The 27,792-nt window shown below is 39.2% G+C and overlaps 1 protein-coding gene and 1 non-coding gene across 7 annotated transcripts in view; one reads left to right on the plus strand and one right to left on the minus strand.

Annotated features, from left to right (window-relative positions):
- Window positions 1–27,792, plus strand: part of Cul2 (cullin 2) — a 122,691-nt gene that overhangs the window by 76,334 nt on the left and 18,565 nt on the right. For 5 of the 6 annotated variants that reach the window (XM_023701934.1, XM_023701937.1, XM_023701935.1 and 2 more), the window contains 11 exons: window positions 1,539–1,568; window positions 13,768–13,864; window positions 13,947–14,057; window positions 14,553–14,715; window positions 16,205–16,329; window positions 19,138–19,245; window positions 20,721–20,780; window positions 22,164–22,292; window positions 22,410–22,496; window positions 23,075–23,227; window positions 23,468–23,545. In XM_023701934.1, coding sequence (XP_023557702.1) covers window positions 1,539–1,568; window positions 13,768–13,864; window positions 13,947–14,057; window positions 14,553–14,715; window positions 16,205–16,329; window positions 19,138–19,245; window positions 20,721–20,780; window positions 22,164–22,292; window positions 22,410–22,496; window positions 23,075–23,227; window positions 23,468–23,545 — 1,141 coding nt within the window. The remainder of the gene's footprint in view (window positions 1–1,538; window positions 1,569–13,767; window positions 13,865–13,946; window positions 14,058–14,552; window positions 14,716–16,204; window positions 16,330–19,137; window positions 19,246–20,720; window positions 20,781–22,163; window positions 22,293–22,409; window positions 22,497–23,074; window positions 23,228–23,467; window positions 23,546–27,792) is intronic. The other variant, XM_004641830.2, reaches the window with a different exon arrangement.
- On the minus strand, window positions 25,629–25,735 carry LOC111812821. Its single transcript, XR_002818212.1, has one exon. It is a non-coding gene; the product is annotated as a U6 spliceosomal RNA (small nuclear RNA).

Below are 27,792 nucleotides of genomic sequence, written 5' to 3' on the forward strand. Positions count from 1 at the left end.
TTTTTTTTTTTTTTTTTTTTTTTTTTTTTTTTTTTTTTTTTTTGCAAGAGTAGAGAAATGCTACTGACTCTTGTATATAAATCTTTTCTAAGCATAGTTATTTATTTCTGTTTTAATACTTTGTGTGCGTGTCTGGGTTTTCTGTTTAAGCTCTCATACTCTGTATTGATGATTCTTGCTCCTTCTCCATGTGTGTTTGCCTTACTGCCTTGGCTTGGACCTACAGAGTCTCTTGAAATGAGGGATATGTCTTTGTCTCATTCTTGATTTTAAAGATCACATGTACAGCATGTCTGCATTCAAGATGATGCATCTTTTTTTATACATAAATACCATTAATTTAGTAGTGCCTATGCATTGTATATAATGTTTACATTCCTTGTAGAAGCCGGTACCTGTGCACGACACATCTGAATTCCTTGTCAGCCTTACCCTCCCACCTCCCCCATCTCTTAAACTGTCCCCCTTTGGGCCTATGCTTTCAGTCCATGCTTGATTCCCTTCAGTGGAGTCTGTACATGTACACAACACAACCCATTGCTTTTATTTTTTTATTGAGAAACAAATAGTAATGAGTTTCAAAACAGGTTAGTAGGACAGTTATAATAATTAACACAGTGCACCCATTGCTTTTCTTCATCCCGTCTTCTAGTTTCTTGATAGGTGCTCTTTATGAGAATAATTAAATTCAAATTGGTGTTGAATTTTATAAAGATGTCATACATTGCTTCTCCTATTACTGTGTTAATATAGCAATTATGTTATGGAATTTCTAATATGAAGCTAACCTTTCATACCTGAGATAAATCTAAGCTTTGTAGTTACAATTTTCATGTAAGCTTGCACTTGATTTGCTGATCCTTGAGGGTACAGTTCCCAGGAGTGACGTGAGTCTGTAATCACCCTTCTTGTAATGTCTTCACCGGCTTTGCTTTGTGTGGTACTAGGTTTTCTACATAGGATAACTTAGGAGATTATAACCTCTTTTAAAAAATTTTGTTTTATTAAATTGTGGTACCATTATATTAAGCATATAATACAACACTTGCAAACTATCATTGTCTGGGTTTCTTTGTAAGAAGTATTTTTATGAGGTTCTCCCCCCCCCCCCCAATTTTCTTCTGTGGAGGGGATTGTCTTATTGCATAGTTCAGGCTGGTCTTAAAATTGGCAGTCCTTTTGCCTCAGCCTCCTGAGGTTGGGATTGCAGGCATATATCAACATGCCCAGCATGTTTTTTCCCTCCTCTTGTAACTTGTGGGCCATTGTCTCAGGCTTGCTGTTTGTCTTCACAGGTCACATTTCACTGTGTTCCTTTGTGCTGTTCCTATATATTGGCCAACCAGTGGCCTCTTCATACTCCAATGTGATCTCTGGATGGACTAGATACTCTTCTGTAATTTCCAATCTTAATTCAGTTTGACATCAGTTAACTTATTGGAGTTTGTAAAACTGCCTGTCATTCTGTCAGTTTGTTAGTGGTAAAGCAACTTCTTGCTTCTTTCTTAGTGAGTTTCTTTTCTTTCTTGTGATACTAGGTATTGGACCCAGGTCCCTGCGTGTGCTAGGTGAGTACTCTGGTGCTGTGCTACATCCCTAGTCCGTTCATTTTATTTTGTGACACGGTCTTGGCACATTACTTGGGCTGGGCTTGAGTTGGTAAGCGTCTCACCTAAGCCCCCTTACATGCTCACCCTACCACATCAGCTGGCTGAGTTTAAAGGCCAGTTGTTTTGCTGTTATCTTCAGCTAAGTTTTTTTTTTTTTAAAGATATATCACAGTAAGTCAATTAAAATAATTCATAAATTTCTGTTCACTTTCTTACTTTACTTAAGCATGGATGGCTTGTCTTTGGCAGGTTGTGCTGTCTTTGATAAGATCCAAGTTATCATTGGTGGCTTTCACCTTCCCTGTTATGTCAGTGTTCTGGGCATACCTTGCGCATTTGTTCTTCAATTCTGTCAGCCAACTACTCAAAAGTGCAGCGGTTTTTGTTCTGTTTATGTACTGGAGAATTAAAGCTTTCACACTGAGCTACATGCTTTATTTATTTTGAGGGCTCACTAAGTTGTCCAGGCTGGGTTTGAACTTCCATCCCACCTGTCTCTGCCTCTCAGAGCATCCATGCCAGCTTCCTGTTGCTGCCTGTGTGGGCCTCTTGCACCTGTCTTCTCCCCTTCTTCCTGTCCTCTGTCCTGGTCATTCCTTCCTTTCTGCACATTGGCCTCCAGCTCTGTGTTTCTATGCTTTCCAGTCCTCTGCCTCTTCAGTTCTTGTGAGTCCCTGGGCTAATGCCAACAATGGGCAAAAAGTGTCCTGCCTGCCACTTCTCAGATTCAGATTGGAAACGAGACTGGTTGAGGGTGGCTAGAAATCTGGTCTCATTGTCATAGGGATGAAAGAGTGCCACACTGAGGTCAATAAGTGGCAGCCTTATTGACCCCTAGTCAGGGTCAGCAGGGTGGTGAGTGAGTGGCTTGGCCATGTGTTTCCCCTTCCCCCCAGCTGCTGTCCATCACATGTAGACTTGGAGAGGCAGGGTGACCACCCCATCAGTGGCTCTCCATTCTTTGATGTGTAAGGGCCAGCACAGCCACCTAACCCCAGTCCGGTGTCTTTGCATCTTACAAAGGTAAATAGTAGGGGCTGGGGAGATAGCTCAGTAGAGTAAGTGCTTACCTGGCAAGCTCTAAGGGCCTGAGTTCAATCCCCAGTTAAAAAAAAAAAAAAAAAGGTAAATAGTTAAACAGAAGGAGACAGCTTGTGGAATGCACAGTGCTTTCCTGCAGTTCCCCTGCCTGCCCCTCCTGTTCGACCTCTGCTTTGGAAGGCCCAGGGGATCATTTTCTTGAATTTATCTTTTTATCTTAACTGCATTGCAGTTCTTCCTCTCAGCCTCATCGGTCTGTCAGCCATGGTTGAAAAAGAACGGAACAAGGCTCCCGGCCTACAGAAGCCATCTGCATAGTGGTTGCTGCCCAGTGTTACCCCACTCAAGCCTAAGGTTTCTAGTGACCATTACAAATCCAGTCTGTTGTCTGAGTTTGGCTCTAGAAAGCCTTTTATTTTTTAATGAATTCTAGTTCTCTGGCTGACCTTGTACTCTTGATATATAAGGGATCCCCTGTCCCCTCAGCCTTCTGAGTTGGCTCTGCCATCATACATGGCTAAAACCTTGATTTTACAACTCAGTTTTTGTTGTTTAATAAAAGAAGCTTCTTTCTTTCTCTCCTTTAATAGAAACACTTCATTTTGCTCCTATTAACACTTAAAATATTAGCTAGATAAAGAGATAGTAGCTTCCTCCATAGCCCTAAAATTTGAGACAGGGTCTCACAAATTTGCCCAGGCTGGCTGCCCAGGCTGGCCTTGAACTTTTGATCTTGTCTCTATCCTAATTAGCTGGGATTACAGATAAGCACCACTGTTCCTGGCTAACAAGCCATATTTCTTTTCTTTTAATTTTTTATAAGACTCTAATGGGACTATGATAATTTATAGCAGTTATTAGATTCCAAATTGTAACTTCTAAAATTTAATTCCATTTCAAAGAGATTAATATATAGAGCATATGCTCTCTTTTTTCTTTGAGACAGGTTTTATTGTGCAGTTCAAACTAGTCTTGAATTTACTTTGTAGTCCAGATCAGCCTCAAACTTGCAGCAATCTTTCTGCTTCAGCATCCCAGTACTAGAAGTACAGGCATGTGCCATCACGCCAGGCAATAAATCACATTTCTAAAAGTTCTAAATGTTCTTTTCTCCAGGTTCATCTAGGCTCACTGTTCTTAGACAAGACCAGAATTTGTTCCTATGTCCAGTTTAATGCTTTTATAAATTACTAATAACATTATTTTATAATTTACTTTCATTATCTGTTAGCCTCATAGAAAATACATCAAACTTAATACTACTTTTTTTAAAAAAATGTATTTAATATAGTGTCTACAGGGTCTCACTACACAGATCAGATTTGTAGTGATACTTCCTGTTTTTCAGCCTCCCAAGTCTCAATGTCGGCTCAGCGTGCCCTGGGGACGGACCAGCACTGCAGGCCAGGGATCACCCCTGGCCCCTGCATCTGCCTACCAGGCACTTTAATCCAGTGAGCTATCTGGCCAGCCCTAAACTTCATACTTTGTATAGAACTCTTTGTCATGATAGTAAATGTGTTAATTTCCTTGATTACATAATCATGGCCTTTAGGTTGTGGGTTCATTTGTTATTCTGTTTTTTTCATTTGTTATTCTTGTGTGGAGAATAATTTAGGGTGTGTGTATGTGGAGGGTATTGTGGATTGAACCCACGACCTTTGCTCTGAACTGTGTCCTCAGCCTCTTTTTCCTATCTTAAGGTGGAGTCCTGCTAAGTTGCCCAGACTGGACTCAAACTTGGCAGTCCTCTAGCCTCAGGCTGGGATTGCAATATGTGCCTGTACACCTGGCTTAATTCAGTTATTAAGTACTAGGGATGTCAGTGTTTACTCTAGGTCATCTCTTACCTAACCCCACTTTTTTTTTTTTTAGTTTTATTTTATTTATTTTTTTTTACATTTATTTATTTATTTGTGTGTGTGTGTGTGTGTGTGTGGCGCCAGCTCAGCCCACCGGGGGACGGGGCTGGCTGGCATGTGGTGCTGGGGATTGAACCATGGTCCCTGTGCTTTGCATAGCTTAGCTTGTTCCAAGTAGGTGCTTTAGACCACTGAGCCATCTCACCAGCCCCTAACCCCACTTTTATTTGAGCAAGTATGTAGGTCTTGGACATGGAAAAGAATTTTTAAGGTTACCTGATTTTTTGAAAAAAGTTTTTTTTTCTTTGCAGAACCAGGGATTGAACTCAGGCCCTTGCGCTTGCCAGGGAAGCGCTTATTCCACTGAACCATCTCCCCGGCCCCTTTGAATGTTTTAAGTATTTGTCATTCTTCACTGATCATTGGTCCTAGGCACAAAGTTCAATAGCAAAACCATGGGCTGGTGAGATGGTTCAGTGGTCTAAAGCACCTACTTAGAACAAGCTTAGCAAAGCACAGGGACTGCGGTTCAATCCCCCAGCACCACATGCCAGCCAGCCCCACCCCTTGGTGGGCTGAGCTGGCCACACACACACACACACACACACACACACATAGATTAATTAAAAAATAATTTAAAAAATAGCAAAACCATGATAGGGTCCAAGTAGGTGACCCAAGTTAGATCACCATGTCACTAGATTCAATGTGCACTTATAAAGAAAGCAGATGATTACAAGCCGAGGAAGTGAACTCTGCTTGTGACCTGAGAGACAGAGCCATCTATGGCAGAATTAGTGGAGCCATTAATTTGTGTACAAGAAGCTTTCCCCAGAATATCCAGTTAATAAAAGGAAGAATAAAAGAAGATTAGAGGGAGGCAGAGTTAGGGAGGGTGCTAAGATGTAAAGATTATTTGTTTTTATTTTTTCTGTTTTTTCATTTTTCCTTTTCATCCACTTCTTTTATGGGAGGCTGGAAATCAAATATATGGTCTTGGGTTTGTCCTGTATCACTAGCTATACCCCAGCCCCTCGCTTTCCTATTTCTATAATTAGAAAAGTTAACATCCACTTGTGTTCCCTAATGTGATTAAGATTGCATTGCAGTCATGCTTTCAATTAAAATGGAACCTGTGCCACTATAGTGTATGAGAATGTTGGGTGGGCATGGTGGCCATGTCTGTAATCTCAGCATTTAGAGGATGAAGCACAAAGGATGGCCTGTGGGCTGGAGAACAGCCTGGCTTACACAGTGAGATCTTGTCTTGAAAAAAGCAGAACAAACGAAACAAAAGAGATGATCATAGGTCTTATAACGGTAAATAAACATAGAAATATAAGAAATCTCCCTAAATTTCTTTTTATTAGTAAATATTTTCAATAATAATAATGATAATGATAATGATGTTTCGTGTGTTGAATTTTCATATATACATATCTTCCTTTTTCCCCTTCGTTCCCCTCCTCTCTCTGGCCCTTATTCCATTGAGCTACCTGCCAGACTCCTTGCCCCTCTCTGTCTTGATCCCCTTTACCATAGAAAAAGCTCTCTCATACCTCCTACACCTCTTACTTTGCTCCTTAATTACACTTTGGGTTTCTCAGCTAAGAGAAACCATGCTGAGCATAAATTTGTGTTGTATACCTAACTCATTTCACCTAACACTTCAGTCTCATGGTGCATCCATTCTCCTACATGAGACTCAAGTTTTTTTCTCTCACAGTGTGAGATACCTGTGCTGTACCTCAGTGGAACGCAGGGCAGCAGTACTACCAGTTGTGATGGTTGAATAGCTATTAGGCATTTCAGAGAGTAACACACTGTATAGGGTACATTTTTGAGAAATGTGTACCATTGAATTACTGTAGGAATATTTGTAATTTTTTTTAAAAATGTATTTAGTACAGGGTCTCATTGCCCAGGTTGTACTTAAAGTGATCTTTCTGTTTTTCAGCCCCCCAAGCACTGGGATTACTGGTGCTCTCCACCATGCTGAGTCTCAGTCACCTTCTCAGCATGCTCTGGGGGTGGTGCTGGGGGCTGGGCCAGGGTCTGGCATAGTAGGCCAGGCCTTGAATACAGGCACCTGAGTCTGCCTAAACAGGCCCTTTAATCCACTAAGCTATCTGGCCGTTCCTTATAATGATTGTTAAAACAAATTTTTTTGCAACAGTTTGTGGCCAGTGAAATTTATTTTTTTGTTTCCTTTTTTTTTTTTTTTTTTTTTGGCGGAACCGGGAATTGAACTCATACCCTTGCGCTTGCCAGGCAAGCGCAAAATTTATTCTTTTTTTTTTTCAAATGTTCAATATTTTAATTTTTATTGATGTTAGGTTAAGTAAATTTGGCAGCAAAAAATGTATAGTGTTAGGTACCATAGGTTATCTTCCATTCCATATCCAAAGGTACTAGATGAGAATGTTCAGGAGTATTAAACTCTTATTTTTTCACCTGCAAGAAGGTGCAGGGGCCAGGGATTCAATCCCCAGGCCTGCCTTGCTGGCCTCACCCCCCGGGTGAGCTGAGATGCTGATTGAGACTGGGCGTGGTGGCGCACACCTGTAATCCCAGCACTTGGGGAGGCTGTAAACAGGTGGATCACATGAGTTTGATCTAGTAGTGAGACCTTGAACACACTGTAGGTTCTTCCGTAAAGTACAAAAGCAAAAAACAAAACAAACCCTCAATTTTTTAATTTATCTATAAAAACTTAAAATATTCAACATATTGCTGGGATGCTATGTAATGCTTTGATAATGTAAACATTGTATAACATTTAAATCAGGCAAAACATCTTCAAATATTTAGCCTTTCTTTATGTTGCAAACATTCAAATTTCTAACTTTTAAAAATGTCCAGGACATTATACTGATCTAGAGTCTAGGACACATACTAAATGATTTCACTTAGGAGGTACTCACAGTGGCTGACACTTCTAGACAGAAGGTAGACGTGCAGTTGTCAAGTGCTGGGAGCATGAGGAATAGGGATTTATTTAATTTAATTTTATGTATTTGATATAGGGTCTTACTATGTAGCTCGGACTTGTAGTGATCCTCCTGTTTCAGCCTCTACAGCACTGGGATTACAGGCATGCTTCACCAGGCCCTCTCTTGGTGGCTGGCTCACTGTGCCTGGGGAGGGGCTGACATGGCATGCGGTGCCAGGGATCCAACCCAGGTTCTTGCACTTGCCTTTGAAGACACTTAGACTGCTGAACTATTTCTGTGGCCCAGGCAGTTATTGTTTATTGCATTCAGTTTCAGTTGGGGAAGATAAAGGTTTGGGAAAGAGTGAATTGTTGCACAAAGTTGTGGATATATTTAGTATCAGCCATTTCTAATTGTCAAATTGTTAAGAAAATGTTAAATAATAGGCCAGCAAGATAGCTCAGCGGTCTAAGGCTCCTGCTTAGGCAAGCTTAGGGGACTGTGGTTCAATCCCTGGCACCACATACCACACCAGCCCCACCTCAGGGTGGGCTTGGCTGGCCAAAAAATAAATAAATAAAAATTTAAAAGTAAGAATAAATTGAAAAGGAATACATTGTGATAAAAATGGTGTAACATTGACAGGCATTAAGGTTGAATATATTTGTAAATATGCTAAAACCTTTGAACATAATACCTCAAATGGGTAACCTATATGGTATGTGGAATATATTTAATATCTTTACATTATCCTTATTTTTTCTTTATATCTATCTCACATATAATACCTATATAACTTTATATAAAGATGTCTTCATTCCTTAATAAAGCTGTTATAAAAATGAAACAGTTATCTATTAGTACCCTGCTGTGCAGTAACACAGGAGAATTTCTTGCTCCTATCTCCCTATTGTTATTATGCATTGATCAGCCTTCAGACACCTGCCCCAGCATTACCTACTGTGGCCAACACCAGTCTCCTTGTGCACCTGAAATCAGCTGTTTTGAGATGTCATATATGATTGACACCTTGTCATTCTTGTGGTCTTTTTGTTCCTGACTGATAACACTGAGAATAATACCAACTGCAGTCAGTGTCACCAAGGAATAATGTTTGTTTTTTTGGGTTTTTTTTTTTCCTCTTCTTCCCCTCACCCCACAGTGCAGGGGTTTAAACCAGGGCCTTTAAATAAATTATCCCATTCTTTGTCTATGTGTGTACGCGCACAACTGTCTCTTTCTCTCCTTTTTCCTCTCTTCTCTCCTCTCCCCTGTGCTCTCCTTTCTCTTCTCTTTTCCTTTTCTTACTTAGGGACAGGGTCTCACTAAATTACTAAGTTGTCCAGGCTAACTCCAACTTCTTGCCTCCAAGTGCTAGGATTACAGGCATGCGCCATCATGCACAGCTATGCTTTTATTCTTTTTAATGCTTTCTCTTGTATCTGTGTGCCGCTTTTTTTTTTTAAATGTATTTGGTTCAAGGTCTCTAGTGTCTCACTACACAGATTGGACTCATAGTGATCCTCCTGTTTCCAGCCTCCAAAAGTTGGGATTATAGGTGTGTGCCACCATGCCCAGTCTCAGTCCTTGTCTCAGCACACCCGGGGGCAGGGTCAGCATGGCATGCCAGGGATCAAACCTTGGCCTCTACACTCCCCTTAAGCAGACACTTTAGTCTGCTGAGCTATTTGGCCAGCCATTTGGTGCCACATTTTTAAGCAGTTAATCAGGTGATGAGCAGAGTTTTTGTTTTTTTTTTTAGGCAAGAGTCTCACTAAGGTAGTGCAAGTTGGTCTTAAACTAGCTTATGCACCCCAGACTGGTGTTCCTCCTGCCTCATTCTCTCAAGTGCTGGGATTACAGGTGTGTGTCATAATGCTCGACCCGGCAGTGTTGGTGTATTGTGCTAGTTACGCTTTTGATTTTTTTGAGGAGCTCTGTCCTGTTTTCTGTAATGGAGGCAGTAAGTTATTGCACTCCACACTTTCACCAGAATACTGTCTTTATTCTCAGAATAGTCATTCCTGTTGGGGTAAAGTGATACTGTGGTTTTGATGTTCATTTTCATGATGTGTGATGATGAGCTTTTTCTCATGTATTTGTTGGCTATTCATATGTCTTTTAAGAAATGACTATTTAGGGGCCAGCGAGATAGCTCAGTAGAATAAGCACTTGCCTGGCAAGCACAGGGGTCTGAGTTTAATACCTGGTTCTGAAAAAAAAAAAAAAAAAAGAAAAGAAATGGCTATTTAAATCTACTGCTGAACTTTTTTTTTCCATAATTTTATTCAGAAATAAATAGCAATGAGACAGTTTCAAATCAAATTGGTAGGACAATTCCAATAACTAACACATTGCATACTGCCTTCCTAGTGGTTATTTGTTGTACAAGATGCAGACATGATATCCTATTTACAAACACTATTAGAACAAATCCCTCTATTCATTGAATTAAGAGAATGTAGCTATATATCTATCCTAACCATTTTGAATACACAGATATAAAATGGTCATTCATCTATATCCCCTTTTTTTGTTTAGTTCCATCATTTAAATATTATAGGTGTGTAAACTCAGCAAAATATTCCAAAATAGTCCAGTAGTCCATAATACCATTGGGTCTTCTGCTTGACTGGCAATGGCAGAAGTTGTTGACCTGAGTCCCCTACAGCTCATCATAACAACATGGCTGTACTTCTTATACTTCCGTTTTTATACTTTTCTGCTGGATGGTTAAGACTAAGATAAAGCAAGACCTATGTAATAAGAATTGTAGCTTTTGGATCTGATAAGGCCAGTGAAATCCCCTCAAGGATTTATCCTGAGACCCTGTACCTCAGATTGTAGAACTTTTGTCATTGTCAGCCATGTGGATGAATCACATCCATTTCTTGGCCCAAAGTGCTCTCTGTGACAACCTGAGAATGTTTTCTCTCCATGTGACTCTCCTTAGGTACACTCTACATCATCGATCACTTTCTTTGGTCCCATAATCTCTTTTATCAGAAAATTTGGGACACAGCTGAGTTACATGATGTTACAAGTTCTGATATGTCCTGAGTCTTAATTGACCTTGGAAAGCCAGGGCCGAAATGTTGGCTTTCCTTGTGGCCCTCTTTTTTCTTTTAATTTTTGGTCTTCAAACTTAGGTTGTTAACCCTCCAGAAGAGAAGCTTATTGTTATTACCATATAACCTAGGCTGTTGAGCTTGACCTTCTAAGTTACATGGTTTTCTGCTCTTTGAGTGTTTGAAATTCTTCATACATACTGAATATCAAGAACTTGTCAGTTTACATGAGAAGTTTGCAGATATTTTCACCCATTCAGCAGGTTGGCCCCACACTCTGTTTCATTTGCTAAGCAGAAGGTTTTTAATTTATTTTTTCTGTTATTTTTTGTCTTTTTGAGACAGGGGATACAGTTCAGGCTGTCCTTGAGCTCGCTTTGTAGCCCATGTTTGTCTCAGATTTGCAGCAATTCTTCTGCCTCAGCCTACCAAGTGCTGGGATTACAGGGGTGCACCACCACCCCCAGCAAGTTTTTTTACTTCGATAAATTCATGTTTGCCAATTTTTGCTTTTGTTTCTTGTCTTATCAAAAACAAAACATTTCCCATATGCTTTCTTTTAATTTCTTTTTTTTTCTTTCAGTATTTTCATAGTTTCAGATCTTGTGTCTATGTTGCCTTGATTTTTAGTAACAGATGGGCACTGTCTACCTTCTGCATGTAGATGCCCAACTTCTTCATCATTTATTAAAAATACTATCTCCAAAGTGTGCTCCAAGGACTGTGTCAGAACTCAGTGCACTGCTGATGTAGGTTTACTCATAGACTGTACTGCTCCTTCAGTCTGTGTGTCTGGAGTTAGGCCAGTCCCATTGTCTGACTTGGTGGTATGTTTTGATGTTGATCAGTGTAGTGCCTCCCTCCTTGCTACCTAGGCTGGCTTTGGCTCTTCAGGGTTTTTGTTGTTCTTCCATAGCAATTTTTTTTTTTTTTAAACTCCTTAATCTTTTGGTGCTGAGGACTGAAAAAAGGCCCCTTGCTTTTTAGACAAGTGTTCTGCCACTGAGCTAAATCCCAACTCTCATATCAGTTTTAGAGGTCTTCTATCTCTTTCATTAATGTTATTTTTAGCAGTTTCATTTACTTACTATAGCTCTTTTTAAAATTTTTTTTTTTTTAGTGGAACCGGGGTTTGAACTCAAGCCCTTGCGCTTGCCAGGGAAGCACTTACTCTACTGAGCCATCTCCCTGGATAGCTCTTGTTTTGGTTTTTTTTTTTTTTGGGGGGTTTTTTGTTTTTGTTTTTGTGGAACCAGGGATTGAACTCAGGCCCTTGCACTTGCCAGGGAAGCGCTTATTCCCCTGAGCCATATCCCTGGCCCCCTGGATAGCTCTTGTAAAGAGGTGCTTTCTTGATTTGTATTTCAGCTAATTCATTTGACAAGTAGCAGTCCTACTCATTTTTACATGTTGTTTTTTTATCTTGTAATGTTGCTGAATTTGTTTTATCAGTTTAACTTTTTTAAAATGTTTTTTATGTGTGTAATATATGATCATATCAGCAAAGATCAGACATCTTACTTTCTAATTTGATGCCCTTTATTTCACTCTCTTGCCTGATTGCTATGCCTGGGGCAGGCTGGCCTGTGCTAAATGTAAGGAGGCAGAAGTGGTCCTCCTTGTCTTATTGCAGGTTGCAGAGAGAAAGCTTTCCACTTTTCCCCATTCAGCATAAGCTGTTGACTTATAACAAATTGCCTTTATTATGATGAGTTACTGAAATGCAAATTTGCTTAACTTGAAGCTTTAAAAATCTTCCTTTTGTGGGCTTGTTATACCTATTTTAGTATTGGCATATCTTTAATTTCATAGCCAGCTTTTCTGTATGGAATGATTTCTAATTCATACATTCACAGTAACATAGTAATTCACCCATGATATGAAAAAGATTTTAGGCTTCATGCATTCTTTTACTGCAGTGTTTTCTTCAGATTGGGTTTCCTCCCTATGTTTCTGTAGTTGATTCTTTACTTCAGATGCTATGAGTTCAGAGAATTTCAGAAAAGAATTGTGCTCTGAGTTCCTCTATAACTTTCTGCTGTTGCTTATTTACTATCGACGCTATTAATTCGTACATTTGAGCTGAGCTAGTAGAAAAGAATTCCGCTCTGAGTTCCTCTATAACTTTCTGCTGTTGCTTATTTACTATCAATGCTATTAATTCATACATTTGAACTGAGCTAGTGTCCTCTGCACTTGTTCTGTGTGCGCATTGGGTTTCCTCCATATGTTTCTGCATTTGATTCTTTACTGCAGTTGCTATTAATTCAGGAATTTCTTTTTTCATTTCCAATCTAAGTTCCTCTATACCTTTCTGCAGTTGTTTCTTTATTTCAGAAGATGTTGATTCATTTATTTCAGCTGTGTGATTCCCAATTTGTTCTTTATTAGTGTTCTCTGCACTTGTTATGGGTATGCTTGGGGTCTGAGATTGCATTTTGCTCCTTCTCGTTGGCATTTTGTGTAGCACTGTCTTCTGACCTTTGTGGTAAACCTTTGGTGCAGTTACAACCTTAGCACCTACTGAAGTTCAGGTGTAGATCTACAAAGTTTGGATTTATCCTGCTGTGCTCAGCTCCTTCCTGCTGCCGCCCTTGGGAGTGAACCTGTTGTGCCCCTCTGGCAAGATGTTCTGCTCCTGGACTAGCTGGGTGGTTCTGTCCCCTACACTCTCTGCAGGGATTGCAGCTGCAGGGTTTTACCCCAGGCCTGTAAGACAGGCCTGAGCTAATTCTGGAGGGGACAAGGTGGAGTAGCAGGGAGAGGCAGCTCTCCCACACACTCACCGGGCGTGGGCTAGGACTGAATCTGGGAGTTCCCAGAATGCAGCAGAAATCCTCACTGGATAGGTGAGTTTGGGGGGGTGCTGCGGAGTGGTGGGGGGTCCCAAGGTGGTGGAAGAGGGTCTCACCCACGCTGCGCCTAGGCTGAGACCGGCAGGTCCTGCCGGCGCAGGGTAGCCAGAAGCTCTCCCACACACTCCCTAGGCTTCATGCATTCTTGACCTTTAAGTGCCTTATTAGGTGCTTCATTAGGTTTCCATAGATTTTTGTATTTGTATTTGTTATTTTTTGCACCAGGGTCTCAGTAGGCAGTACAGCCTGGCCTTTAACTTGCTTATGTAGCCCAAGCTGGGCTCAAACTCACAGCAATTGAATCTCCTGCCTCACCCTCCTGACTGCTGGGATTACAGGTGTGTACCACCATGCCTGGCTTATTTTCTTAATAGTATTTTTTTTTCTACTTTCTTTAGTGATCGTGGTGGAGAAGACCCAAACCAGAAAGTAATCCATGGGGTTATTAACTCCTTTGTTCATGTTGAACAGTATAAGAAAAAATTTCCTTTAAAGGTAAAAATTTTTATTTAAAAACATATCCAGACTTCATAAAATTACATTTTTTTCCTAATACAAATGTAATTGATTTTTCCAGTTTTATCAAGAAATCTTTGAGTCTCCCTTTCTGGATGAAACAGGAGAGTATTACAAACAAGAAGCTTCAAATTTATTACAAGAATCAAATTGCTCACAGTATATGGAAAAGGTAAGAAATAACATTACTTCATCTGTTTTATATTGAACATGATTTTTCAGTTAAAATTTTCTTGGAAAGATGGTTCTGTTTATTTGATCATTGGCTCAGCTAATGAATGTCTGTTGCCAAGACAGACTGCTCTTGCTGGAATGTTTTCTAAAGAAAAAATGGTATTCTAGTTTTCTTCATGGCTGATACTTTATGCTAAATCCCTGTTTTTTTTTTTTCTTATCCTTAAAATTAATATATATCATGTAAAATGAATATATTATGTGATTAATATATAATCATATATTTTATGATATATAAATTAATGTAAATAAATGTTTATATGTAGGGTAATATACAAATTTGAAATGATGGATAGATTATTTAGTTGTATAAGCATTGTTTACCTTCATGTTTCATAGTCATTGAAATTTGCTACCTGACTTAATGTGAAAACTTGTTTTTTTCTCATGGAAGAATTGCTAAGTTCTGGATTTTAAGAATCTATTTTTGTAGGTTTTAGGTAGATTAAAAGACGAAGAAATTCGATGTCGAAAATACTTAAATCCAAGTTCATATACTAAAGTAATTCATGAATGTCAGCAACGCATGGTAGCAGACCACTTACAGTTCTTACACGCAGAATGTCATAATATTATTCGACAAGAGAAAAAAAATGGTAAGTGGTACCAAGACACATTAATAGAAATTAAAGTAGAAACTCTTAAGATCTTCTTTCACAAACCTTAGACTTAAAGCATTTTTATTATCTTTACAGTATTTTCTTTATCCTCTTGTAGACTATTGTACATTGAAAGACTTTTTTTAAAAAAATGTATTGTGGTACAGGGCTTCACTACATAGCTCAGACTCATCATGACCCTCCTGTTTTCAGCCTCCCTAGTGCTGGGATTACCACACTTGGACTTGTTCCCTGGCTCAGCATGTCCAGGGGTGGGGCTGGTACTGCGTGTGGTACCGGAGATCAAGCCCCAGTCCCTGCGCTTGCCAAAGCAGGTGCTTAATCTACTGAGTTATCTTGCCAGCCCTGAAATACTACTTTGGAAAGGTGTAGTCTTAGTGTATTCTAAAATGAAAAGAAAACTGCAGAAAGCTCATATATTTTCATGTGTAACAGTAACTTAAAATGTTAATTCCTAGTATACTGTGGGAATAAAAGCCAAGTCTGTGAGAAGGAATGATAAATAGACTTGAAATATGTGGAGAGATGCTAAATGTGATTCAAAATAGGGGAGATCCAAAGTAAAAGTACAGTGGGGTGTCAGGTACCTTCCCCTGAAAGGAGAGAGTGAAGCTTCTGTGCAAGGATGGGCAGGTGGGCAGTGGAGGAGAGTGGGCAGCCCCGAAACAGCTGCATGTGGTGGCGCTAGAGCAGGGAGGACAGGCGGCTTCTGGAAGTACTTTGTGCTGGATCTACCACATATCCATGTGGGGAAAGAGAAGTAGGAGCCCTACCTCAGGTACCATGTGCATGCTCATTTCACTACAGGATTTCTGGTCTTAACTGTAAAGTGTAAGTGAGTAACACTTCTGAGAAGAAACAGAGGACAGTGTCTTCTTGACTTTGGGATAGAGAAAGATAGCTGTGACACAAAAAGCACTAACCACAAAGGAAAGATTTATCCAGAAGGCTGTGTTAAAATGACAAACTTTGGATCATTGAAACATCCTTGGCCACCAGTGCATCGAGAATAGGCAAAGGGTCATATTATCTGCAGTGACTGAAAATTTATTCTCAAATATAAAATGGTCAGGACACCCACTCAGGCTAACAAGGATAAATGTCTTCAGTTTCATTAGAGGGATTAAAACCACGATAAGGGGCTAGCCAAGTAACTCAGTGGATTAAACTGCCTGCAAGCAGGCGCAGGGGTATTCCAGGCTGTCCTAGAACGCACAGTGGTCCTCCAGTCTCAGCCTCTTGAGTACTGGGATTACAGATGTGCACCATTTTCTTGAATGTGCATACTCCATCTTTGGCAAGATACGAAAGAATCACCACATTGCTTTCCTCTTGAGGAAGATGAGGGTGTGAGAGATGCGTGTGGGGTCTTTAATGTGCATCCTCTTGGACTTCTGCCTTTTGCACCATGTTACCTGACAATAAAAATACATGAGATTTTAATAATGAATTTTTTTCCCACCAGACATGGCGAATATGTATGTTTTACTCCGAGCTGTGTCAACTGGGTTACCTCACATGATTCAGGAGTTGCAAAATCATATCCATGATGAGGGCCTTAGAGCAACCAGTAATCTTACTCAGGAAAATGTGAGTTGTGCATAAAGAGCTGCAAACTTTTCTTATTAATCTGCTTTGTTGGAGTTTTTGTTTTGACTTTACTGTTTTAAGAGGTTAAAAGTCTTGGTCATGTCAACAAATAAAGCATCTATTTTTCAAATGCTTAAACCTAGAATTTGTTGTATTCATTTTTGAGTTAGGAGAAACTTATTAGAAAACCATTGAAAGAGATATGCTGCTTCATAGCCATACTGGTGTGTTTGTTCATTAAATGTTTAACTTCTCACAGAGAAATGCTTACTGTTTATACATAACCACGTTTCTTCCTCACTGGTAGATTAGAATAGCCTTCCTATAGATGCTTGCTATCCAGAATACCTCAGACAGGGACCTTCACATTCTGGATACCTCTCCTTTTCAAGAGTACTTGGCAACTCAATGAATTTTTACAGGTTGCCTTATTATTCATGGCAGTTGATAAGATATAACCTGAAATGTCCTTCTATCTCCTAGATGGCAATCCTTGCTCTCACCTATAATACAATAATCTAGTACGTACCTCATGGCTCAGAGCACTTATTAGATGCCTTTCATCTTAAAGGAGATTTGTCTTTAGCAAAAAATTTGTAGTTTTTAGATCCTGCCATGGAAGCTATAAATTTATTTTTTGTGTGTGTAGAGGTATTTTTAGTTTAGTATTGTTAGGTATTAACCACTGTTTGATATTTACTAGGCTTGTTACTGTGCAACAGCCCTAGCATGTTGAGAGGCATTGGCTAGAGAAGCACAGAGTCTGTGTCAAGGCTGGGAGTTTGAATTAAGGGAATGCATTTGCATGAGGCTGTACATTCAGGTGACTTGATTAGTTAGGCATCACTTCCTGTTATCTTCTTTTAGAGGTAAAGTTCACTTTACTACTTCGCATTTCTTCCCTCTGAAATGAAGGGGATTATACTACCCATTTCCAGGGGCTCTGTTACCTCAGATACAGCTTTTAAATCCACTGTTTTCTTTTGCAAGATTGTTACTAACATTGTAATATTTATGTTACAAATTATAGATACATTGTTTAGTATGGTTCTAGCCATGTAGGAACTGAAGCCCCTTCAAAGGGTCAGAGAAAGAATTAGCTGTTTTAGTAACTGCACATTTTGTATACTTTTAAGCAACTCTTAAATATTGCTGAAAAGTAATAAACATACATGGAGGGTACAATGTAATACCCTATTTACAGTACAGCTAAAGATAAAATTTAAAACAATCAAGTTTGAATGTACATAATTGTTGGTGCACAGACTGTATTATGTCCAAAGAGAACAAAAGCCTCTTCCCTGCCCCCAAACGAGACCTATGTAATGGCCTGCAGTGATTAAAAGAAATAAATCCACTGTTTCAGTCATTAGCGATATTACAGACCATTTTTGTTCATATAGTCCTCTGACAGTCATAGACCTGATGTATTTCAGGGATCTATCTAGTTCCCCTTCAGCTCTGATATCCAATGTAAGAGAGAAGTAGAGCTGGACAGATGCTCAACCCTATAATACTAGCACTTGGGAGACTTAAAGCAGGGAGATCAACAGGAGTTTGAGGTCAGCCTGGGCTATACAGTGAGTTCAAGGCCAACCTGAACAACAGAAGACAGAGGGAAGGAAAGAGAGAGTGAGAAAGAGCGCTAGCTTTTTGTGCATTTATCTGGCAGGTCCTAAACAGTCTTGGTGTTAAGCTGATTTTATTATTATAGAAGTTTTTAGGATTTTTTTTTTTTTTTTTTTTTTGAGACAAGATCTTACATAATTCAGGCTGGCTTTGAACTCACCATATAGCCTGGTCCTCTTGCCTCAGTCTCCCATGTACTAGAATTATGGATTCTATGCCCAGAATTAATTTGGTGTTTTGAGACAGGGCTTTGCTGTATTCTAGGCTGGCCTTGGACTGACTGCAGTTCTTCTGCAGCATCTGAGATTGCAGGTGTGGGCCCAGCTGGAAGTTTTAGGTTTTAGGTTTATTATTTTTTTCCCCATAATTTTATTAATAAACAAATAGCAATGAGACAGTTTCAAATCAAATTGGTAGGACAGTTTCAGTAATTCACACATTGCATACATTATTCCTAGTGGTTAGTTGCTATACAAGATGCGGACATGATATCCTATTTACAAACACCATTAGAACAAATCGCTCTGTTCATTAAGAGAATGTAACTATATATCTATCCTAACCGTTAACTTTGAATACACAGATATAAAATGGACATTCATCTGTATGCCCCTTTTTGTTAAGTTCTGTTATTTGAATATTTTAGGTGTGTAAACTCAGTAAAATATTCTAAAAGAGTCCAGTAGCGCATAATAGTATTGGGTCTTCCACTTCACTAGCAATGTCAGAAATTGTTGACTTGAGTCCCCTACAGATCAACATAACACCATGGCTTTGCTTCTTATATTTTGTTTTTATACTTTTCTGCTGCATGGTTAAGACCAAGGTAAAGCAGGACCTATGCAACAAGAGTTGTAGCTTTTGGGTCTGATAAGGTCAGTGAAATCCCCTCAGGATTTATCCTGAGATCCTGTACCTCAGATTGTAGAACCTTTGTGAGTGTCAGCCATGTGGATGAGTCACGGCCATTGCTTGGCCAATGTGCTCAGGTTTTAGGTTTATTAAGTCCATATTAGATCATATTAGACATCTTCTGAGAGGGAAGAAGATAGAGAAAATATGTGTAAAATTCATCGTTTTGGGGGGAATAAATTTTATTTGTTAAACAAGTCTTTAACAATCCTAATTTTATTCTTGAATTTCTTAAAGTGGGTTTTGTTCTTTGTGTTTTATTTTTAGATGCCAACACTATTTGTAGAGTCAGTTTTGGAAGTACATTGCAAATTTGTTCAGCTTATCAACTCTGTTTTAAATGGAGATCAGCACTTTATGAGTGCATTGGATAAGGTAACTTTTTTAACTATATTTTCTTTACTCATTTGTTGGGAAGTTTCAGATTAGGCTTCTAAGTATGAGGTTTCTGGAGATTGACCTCATAACTAAATTAAATGTGAAGTCAAAATAGGCATAACATGTTTTAAATTATTGACTGAATGGTTAAATTGAATGTTTACAGAATTTCTCATTACTGTATACTATATAAATGGAATTTCCAATAAGCTAGAATCTTATATACAAAATAGTTTAATATTTTTTAGTATTGATTTTTTTCTTCAAACATTTAACATAAGCTTTGTGCATAACTGAAAGAAAAATATGTTTTATAGACTTGAACTTTTATATTATGTGTAGTAAGTTTGTTTACATGGTGTAAGAAGTTTTTAAGCATATTACTGTACTCAGATTTCAATAATGAGTAATAAAGTATCTTGTAATTGGAGTGAGATATGCAATTATTATATCATTGGGAATACACTTAGAGGAGTCTTCCTAATGTTAGATACAAAAACAGTATCAACAAGCTACCACGAAAGTACTATTTTATATGTTGTAGTGTAACTTGTGACAATGACTGCAAGGAACATGTTGAAGGGAGGACATTATGGTTTATATCTAAAATGTTTTCCCAAATCCCCATACCATACACTTACAGGTGGGGCTTTTGGGAGTGACAGGATAATGGGTGTGATAACTGGGTGGGTGTGATAACTGGATCAGTCTGGTTTAGCAAAGGTTTGGGTGTGGCTGCATGGATCTTCTAAAGACAGAAGATGGACTCTGGGTGTGCCTGTCACCAGTGAATAGGCTTGTATCTTGAGTGGAGTCAAAAAGGAAAGGGAGGCTAGCTGTTGGTACTTCCTTTCTGCCTTGCCTGCCCTGCCCTGGAGCCAGCCAGCTATTGATTGAGACCTCTACAAGCTGTGGGCTAAAATAAATCTTTCCTCCTTTAAATTGTGGGTGTCAGATATTTTGTCCCAGCAACAAGAAAGTAACCAAGAGGAAATGCTTATTTTGCCTCATGGTTTCAGAAGTGTCAGCCCACAGTACTGTGGAGCCTGAGGCACGCAGCACATGCTGATGAAAGTGTATGACTGAGGAAGATTGTTCAGCTTGTGGTGGCCAGGGAGACAAGAGATAGAAGGGGCAGGGCCAGGGTACCCAGTGTCCCCTTCAAGGGCACCTGCTTCCCAGTGACCTAAGTTCACTCTATTGGGGTGCACCTCTTAGAGGTTGTAGCACTTCCCGTAGTGCTAGACTGGGAGCTAAGCCTTCAACACATAGCCTTTTGGGGGCATTTAAGATAGAAATGGTAACAGGTGATAATTTGGACAGACAGGGGATGGTGAATGTTTTAGAGCTTTCAATGATACAAACAGCCCACTGTGGTACATGTGCCATAGGCTCACCATAGCAGTGGTAGTGACACTGACCTCATGTGCTCTTGCGCTCTCTGGTGGCTAATTACTGGTCTTTTTCCTTAGGCCCTCACATCAGTAGTAAATTACAGAGAGCCCAAGTCTGTTTGCAAAGCACCTGAACTGGTAAGTCTGATGGTTGCTTAATCACAACCTTGAAAAATCTGTATTAGTTAGAAAAAGGAAAACTGAGCATTAAGTCAGATTAGTTGTTATAGTATTTTTCAGGAAATGAGAAACTATTTATACCATAGCTTGACATTTGTAAGAGGAAAGCAGAAGGCCAAATATGTTTTCTTAAGACAGAACCAAAGGAGAACACTTCATTTACTGTTGTGGCTTTGTTTCTGAGTTTTGTTTTTGTTCCTTTGGTTTTTGTGAGACAGGATGTCACTATGTAATTGAAACTGGCTTTGAACTCACTATATGTAGCCCAGTCTGACCTCACACTCTTGCCTCAGCCCCCAAGTGCTGGAATTATACATGTGGGCTATGACATCTGGCATTGGTTTGGTTTTTTTCAGAGGGTATTGCTCTTTTCTAAGCTGGCCTTGGGCTTGGTGTGTACTCCTGTTACAGGCATGTGCTACCATGCATGTGCTACCAGGCTTGACCAAACTTTGAGATTGATTGCTTGATTTTATGGTACTGGGAATCAAACTTGGGGATGTTGTGCTTGCAAGGCAGGCATTTCTGCGACTGAACTACATTTCTGGCTATATCTCTGGCTATTGAAGTATGTCTGCTCTGAAATAACTCACATTACTTTTGTGTGTGTGTGTGTGTGTGTGTGTGTGTGTGTGTGTGTGTGTGTTTTGCTCCTTGAATGCCTTCAGGGCACTTTTGCATGGCTGGAGTGTTGTGGGGATCGAACTGCAGCAAACGGAGGCTGCCAGCATTGTGGAAGCTGCCACTTAAAGAACTGAGCTAGGGCTGCCCCCCCTAACTCACATTACTTTTCATGCAAACTTTTGTTATATCTGAACTCTGAAGGAGCCTGATACATTTTTGGAAAACTTTGAAGGAAGACTTTTTTTTTTAAGGCAGTCTTATGCAGTTCATGCTGGCCTTGAACTCACTTTTGTAACCCAGGCTGGCCTCAAAGTCATGCTGTTCTTCCTGCCTCTGCCTCCCCAGTACTGAGCTATAAGCAAGTGCCACCATGCCCAGTTTGGTTTTTGTAAGATTTTAAGAGGTTAATTGTTCAGTGTCAAAAATCATAGAACCATTAAAAATTTCTTCAGAAATGTATTTTTAAAATTTAAGTATTTATAGCAGTGTTTTAATCGTTAGTACGTGTTGATCAGATTTTTGAGCTGTGTCAATGTTTCTATAAATTAAATGTGTTGAGTATATTTAAGTAATTTATGTTATGTTCATGACCTTTGAAATTTAGCATAGAGACCTCATTTGTTGACCTTATTTTGTATTGTTGTTACTTTGCCTCATTTGAGGCATAAGAGGTCCAGAAGGGTCCTGTCTAAAATTTATTATCGCTTTCTATTTGAGCTTGCTAAGTACTGTGACAACCTATTGAAAAAGTCAGCAAAAGGGATGACCGAGAATGAAGTAGAAGACAAATTAACGAGCTTTATTACTGTTTTCAAGTACATTGATGATAAGGATGTTTTTCAAAAGGTAAGCTGTTAAAAGAAAACTTTTTTATAAAGAAAACTTTTAAATTGTCATCTTTGCTTAATTTCTGAACTTGAAATCATTAAAAAGGAAATAATCTTAAAATATTTTTTAATGTAGTTCTATGCAAGAATGTTGGCAAAACGCTTAATTCATGGATTATCTATGTCTATGGATTCTGAAGAAGCTATGATCAATAAACTAAAGGTATTGTAAGACTCTAATCTGATAATGACCTAGCAGTTGCTCTACCAGCACATAAAGACCCTCATTACAGCAATATATATATATATAATTACAAGAGATCAACAGGAGTGGGTAAATGTATAATGTGTATTCATGCACCAGTAGAAAATCCTTGAATGGGCCAGGAAGACAGCTCAGTGGCATAAACACCTGCCTGGCAAGTGCGAAGTCCTTGGTTTGCTCTCTGGTACAAAGCAAAACAAAACAAGAGAAAATCCTCCAAGGTGTAGTCAGTATTGCCTTTAAGACATATATTAGGACTGGGGAGATAGCTCAGTAGAATAAGTACTTGCCTGGCTAGCGCAGGGTTCTGAGTTCAATCCCTGGTACCGTTAAAAAAAAAAAAAAAGACAGATATTGCTTATACCTGATTATACTCCAACAAGTTTTAGGGTGCTGTTGAATTCTAGCTTATTTTACATCATTTTAGCTTGTACATTTGTCAATCAGTAGCTGGTATTAAAATATGCCTAAATACTACCCCCCCTTTTTTTAATGGAGCATGAGTAGTCCTATATCTTCAAAATTTTCTTTTACAGCAAGCCTGTGGTTATGAGTTTACTAGCAAGTTACATCGGATGTATACAGATATGAGTGTCAGTGCCGATCTCAACAATAAGTTCAACAATTTTATCAGAAACCAAGACACAGTAATAGATTTGGGAATTAGTTTTCAAATATATGTTCTACAGGTATGAATATGTATTATCTTATTAGCATTTACTATCCTGTCCATTACTCTGATAAGAGTATTGATTGCCTAATCAATTATGTATATTGAAATTATGTGTATTGGATCCCAGAATTGTTACATTGATGTGGGAAGAAATGCTATGATAGTAATGCTGTGAGTTTTGCCACCATTTCACAGAAGGAAGGTAGTTTAGCACCTTTCTTGTTGCTCTGTTAACTTTTCACTTTTTTCATTATAGGCTGGTGCATGGCCTCTCACTCAGGCCCCTTCATCGACGTTCGCAATTCCCCAGGAATTAGAAAAAAGTGTACAGATGGTGAGTTGCAGGGAGAGTATTAGCAAACTAAAAGAACGGTAATTGTTTCTTGGTGCTGGAGATAAAACCTAAATGTTTTGTGAGTTCTCTGCCAGTGAGCTTGTACCCTCAGCACCAGTTTTTATTTTATGTCATTTTCATATATACCCGATCTCAAGGATTCATGAGATGACAGTATATTCACAGAACATTGTCCTTTATAGGGAAGTAATATTATAGTTACTAATATTAAAATTAAAACCTTGAGGGTGTCCTAGAATTCTTTGCAAAAGTATATCTCATATTAGTAAATCTGTCTGCCTCTAAGCAATTTTAAGTTACAAAAATTTAATATTAGAAGAAAAATTAAAACCAAACACTTAAAAATATGTTACATTCCAGCTAATCAGGATGCTGAGACAGGAAGATCACAAGTTAAAGTCATATATAAGCAACTTAGCCATGTCTCAAAATTTACAAAAAGGACAGGGATATAAATCAGAGGCAGAGTTCCCCTGGGTTTGATGTCCAGTACTTTATAAGACCGTATACCATCCGTTTGTATTTTTTTTGATGGAACGAGGGATTGAACTTGAATTTTGATACTTCGTGTGTCTCTTGCAATATTCCCATTTGTTCTTTTATGTAAATATATGTGGAATGTGAAATATTGTGAGAAAAAGTTACTGAAGCTAGAAATTTTAAGAAAAAAAAATTTACAGTGCAGATTGGTAAAAGCCCCTGTATGCTAACCAAAAACCTTCTAAGGAGACTGGGAAAGATGTTCTTAAAACACACATAGTTGGGGTTGGGGTTGGGGCTGGTGAGATGGCTCAGTGGTCTAAAGCACCTACTTAGAACAAGCTTAGCAAAGCCCAGGGACCGCAGTTCGATCCCCCAGCACCACATGCCAGCCAGCCCGCCCCCTGGTGGGCTGAACTGGCCACACACACACACACACACACACACACAAATAAATAAAATTTTAAAAAAACCATAAACACACATAGTTGGGTCAAAATTCAGAAAAAATGCAGTTTGTCCAATTGAAATACATGGTTTCCCTGGTTTTAGTATTATGGTGATATGTTTTGGTTGAGATGTAGAATGTTCCTGAATGCCAGTGTGTTCAGAGATGGTTTTCTACACTAGGGCTGGATCATGCTGTGCACTAGAGGGTCCACTGTGGAGATCACATGTGGAAATTTTCTAATTGTGGTGACATGGCAGCACAGAAACTTTCAGAATGTGGAACACTTTGGATTCAGATTTTGGATCAGGGATACTTATCTGTTGATATTCACCGAATTGGACAGTCACTACTACAGTTGATTTTAAAGCATTTTCATTTTTTCACACTTAGTCCAAAGATATCCTTTGCTCATAATCATCACTTCTCATTTTTCCTAACTTCCTCTCATTAGCCTACTTCCTTTACAGGTTGTATTTTTTTCCCTCTAGACAGCTCATGTAAATGGATTCATAGTATGTATAGTTCATAAGTACCCCTAAGGTATTTTAATCATAGTTTTGTCAGGGCTGTTGAGGTAGCTCAGAAGAGTAAAGTGCCTGCTTAGGCAAACTTATGAAAGCACAGAGACCACGGTTCAATCCTGGGCACTTTATGCTATACCAGCCCCACTCCCAGGGCAGTCTAAGCCAGCCACAGAGTCCAGATAGTGACACATGCCTGTAATCCCAGCACTGGGGAAGCTGAAAACAGGAGGATCACTGTGAGTCCCAGCTGCATAGTGAGACCCTGTAATAACCAAAATCATAAAAGAAAATCACAGTTTTGTCAAAATTCATCCATATTATAGTATGTATCAATAGTTCTTCGATTTTTAATTGCCAAATAATGTTTCCTTATATGGATATACCACATTTTGATTATCTACTCATCAAATGATGACCATGAAGGTTTCACTCAATTCTATCTTGACAATAATTATGCTATTTTTTTGTTTCTTTTAAAATGATTATTCTTGTAATCCCATCACTCAGGAGGTTGAAGCAAGAGGATTACTGTGCGTTTGAGACAAGCCTGAAATGCAGAATAAGACACTTGTCTCAAAAATATTATCATTATTATTATTATTTTTTTTTTAATATGGAACGCTTCACGAATTTGCGTGTCATCCTTGCGCAGGGGCCATGCTAATCTTTTCTGTATCGTTCCAGTTTTAGTATATGTACTGCCAAAGCAAGCACTCAAAAATTATTAACAGTGCAGTATAAGTTCTAGAATCATAATTTCTGTTTGCCGATGTCATTAAGCCACTTCCTACTCTCTTCTATGTGTATATGTGCTGCCAAAGGAGCACATTAACCTTCTGTTAAAGTAGTCATTATATTACTCAGAATATTGCTAGGAGAATGAAATTAGATAATTCATGTAAAGCACTTAGTTTGGTATGTAGCAATTTTTTTTTAATCTTCTATTTATGTATTTTATACAGGGTCTCGCTACGCAGCACTGACTTGTAGTGATCCTCCTATCTCAGCTTCCCCAGCGCTGGGATTACAGGTGTGTGCCAGTTTCAGTGGCCATCATGGAACACCTGGGGTTCTGGGACGGGGATGGCATGTAGTGCCAGGGATCAAACTCTGGTCCTCGTGCTTGCCAGGCAGGTCGCTTAGACCACTGAGCTATCCCCCCAGTCTCATATGTAGTAGTTACTCAAAAAATGGCAACCGGTAGTAGGAGAAATAGTAGTCACATAGCAACAGTATTGGTAATAATAGAGTAGTATTACCAGTAGAGAGATGAGGTTACTATTCGTGGGTAGGCTCTCAGAGTAGGAGTCTAATGTAGGATGTTTTACATCTTTGAAAAGATTATAACACAAACTCCTAGGAACTACATAAAAAAGATGATTCATATGAACATGCTTTGGGTGAGCATGAGTTCACATTGTGTGTTGTGTAGAAAAAGTGCTTGTCATCTTGGATCTAGTGATGGAATAGCCAGCTAAAATATCTTGATGTATTTGTGACCAGTCAAGAGAAAAAAAAAAAATGATCTCCCTTTTTGACAATTTTTTTAGGTTTGGTTTGGGTGTTTTTTTTTTTTTTTTTTTTTTTTTTTTGACAATCTTAAAGCGTGTTTCTTCTTTTTATGAGCAGAATGCATTTGGGGGGGAAGAAAGCTGTCTGAGAGAGGAACAGGGGTGAGGGTAGGGCAAGCGGGTGGTCCCTGGGAAGCTATTTCTTCTAGGGACAATTATAGTGTAAAACCATGCAGTGAGGTGGGTCTAAGGTAGTGCAGAGCATGGGAACTCACTTAGGTGGGCATGAGGTGGGACAAAACGGTGGTCAACCAATGAGATTGCAAGCACCATTGCTCAGGTAAAATTGATTAAATCCAGGACAAAATGGGGAAGCAAGTCATGTAGCAAGTGGGCATGGATATGGGACAGGGTCTCTTGCTGTTGGGAGTTTGGTTAGTGACTCATTTGGGCGCTTTCAAAGTGATTGATAACTATTTAGAATATCAATCACTGATGTCCATCCCTAGGGAAGTATGTAGCTGTATTTGTTTCCTCTTTTGTCTTGAGGTCTGGTGCATAGGTGAGTGTCTCTTTCTTCCAAGTTGCAAAGTCAGGGGCCAGGAAGATAGCCTAGTGGAATAAGTGCTTGCCTGGCAAGCACAAGGACCTGAGTTCAATCCCCGGTTCTGAAAAAAAAATACTGCCTGTAATACTTCTGTCTAATTCAGCTGCCTACAACATTCGCCCCTCTGAAGAGGTAACCTGAACTGCCATGAGGGAACCATGGGCGATGACCGATCTGGCTTCTTTAGGCTTAAAGGGGTTGTAGTTGTGAACTGGCAATCAGAGATACTCTCCAGAGGTTCTATCTAAAGGCACGCAATAGACACTAGGCATTTTTATCTTGGGTAGGCCCACTGAGCAAGATACAGCTTTTTGGTTTTAAGGCCTCTTGCAGGCAGCTCTGTCCAAGGAACATGGAGATATACCTTCTCTTGTAATGAGGCAGGAAACCCCAAGAAGGCTCAGCTCACCTGGGCTATATGAGATGGACAGTTAAAGGTCTTAATATGTGTCTTTATAGACAAAATCTGGTGGTTCTCAGTAAAAGGAATCTTAATTTAGCATATTTGCTGTGGATTTTACCTGCATGATTACCTAGATTTTGGTATCTTCTAGGAAAGAACAAATTTTTCTTGAGAGATTAGAACTAAAGCATAAGCATTTGAGCTAATAGGTAAGTTTATAAACCTTTTGAGGCATAGCAGTTGTAACCCA

Source organism: Octodon degus, unplaced genomic scaffold (genome assembly GCF_000260255.1).
Source record: "Octodon degus isolate 3935 unplaced genomic scaffold, OctDeg1.0 scaffold00144, whole genome shotgun sequence".
Classification (NCBI taxonomy): domain Eukaryota; kingdom Metazoa; phylum Chordata; class Mammalia; order Rodentia; family Octodontidae; genus Octodon; species Octodon degus.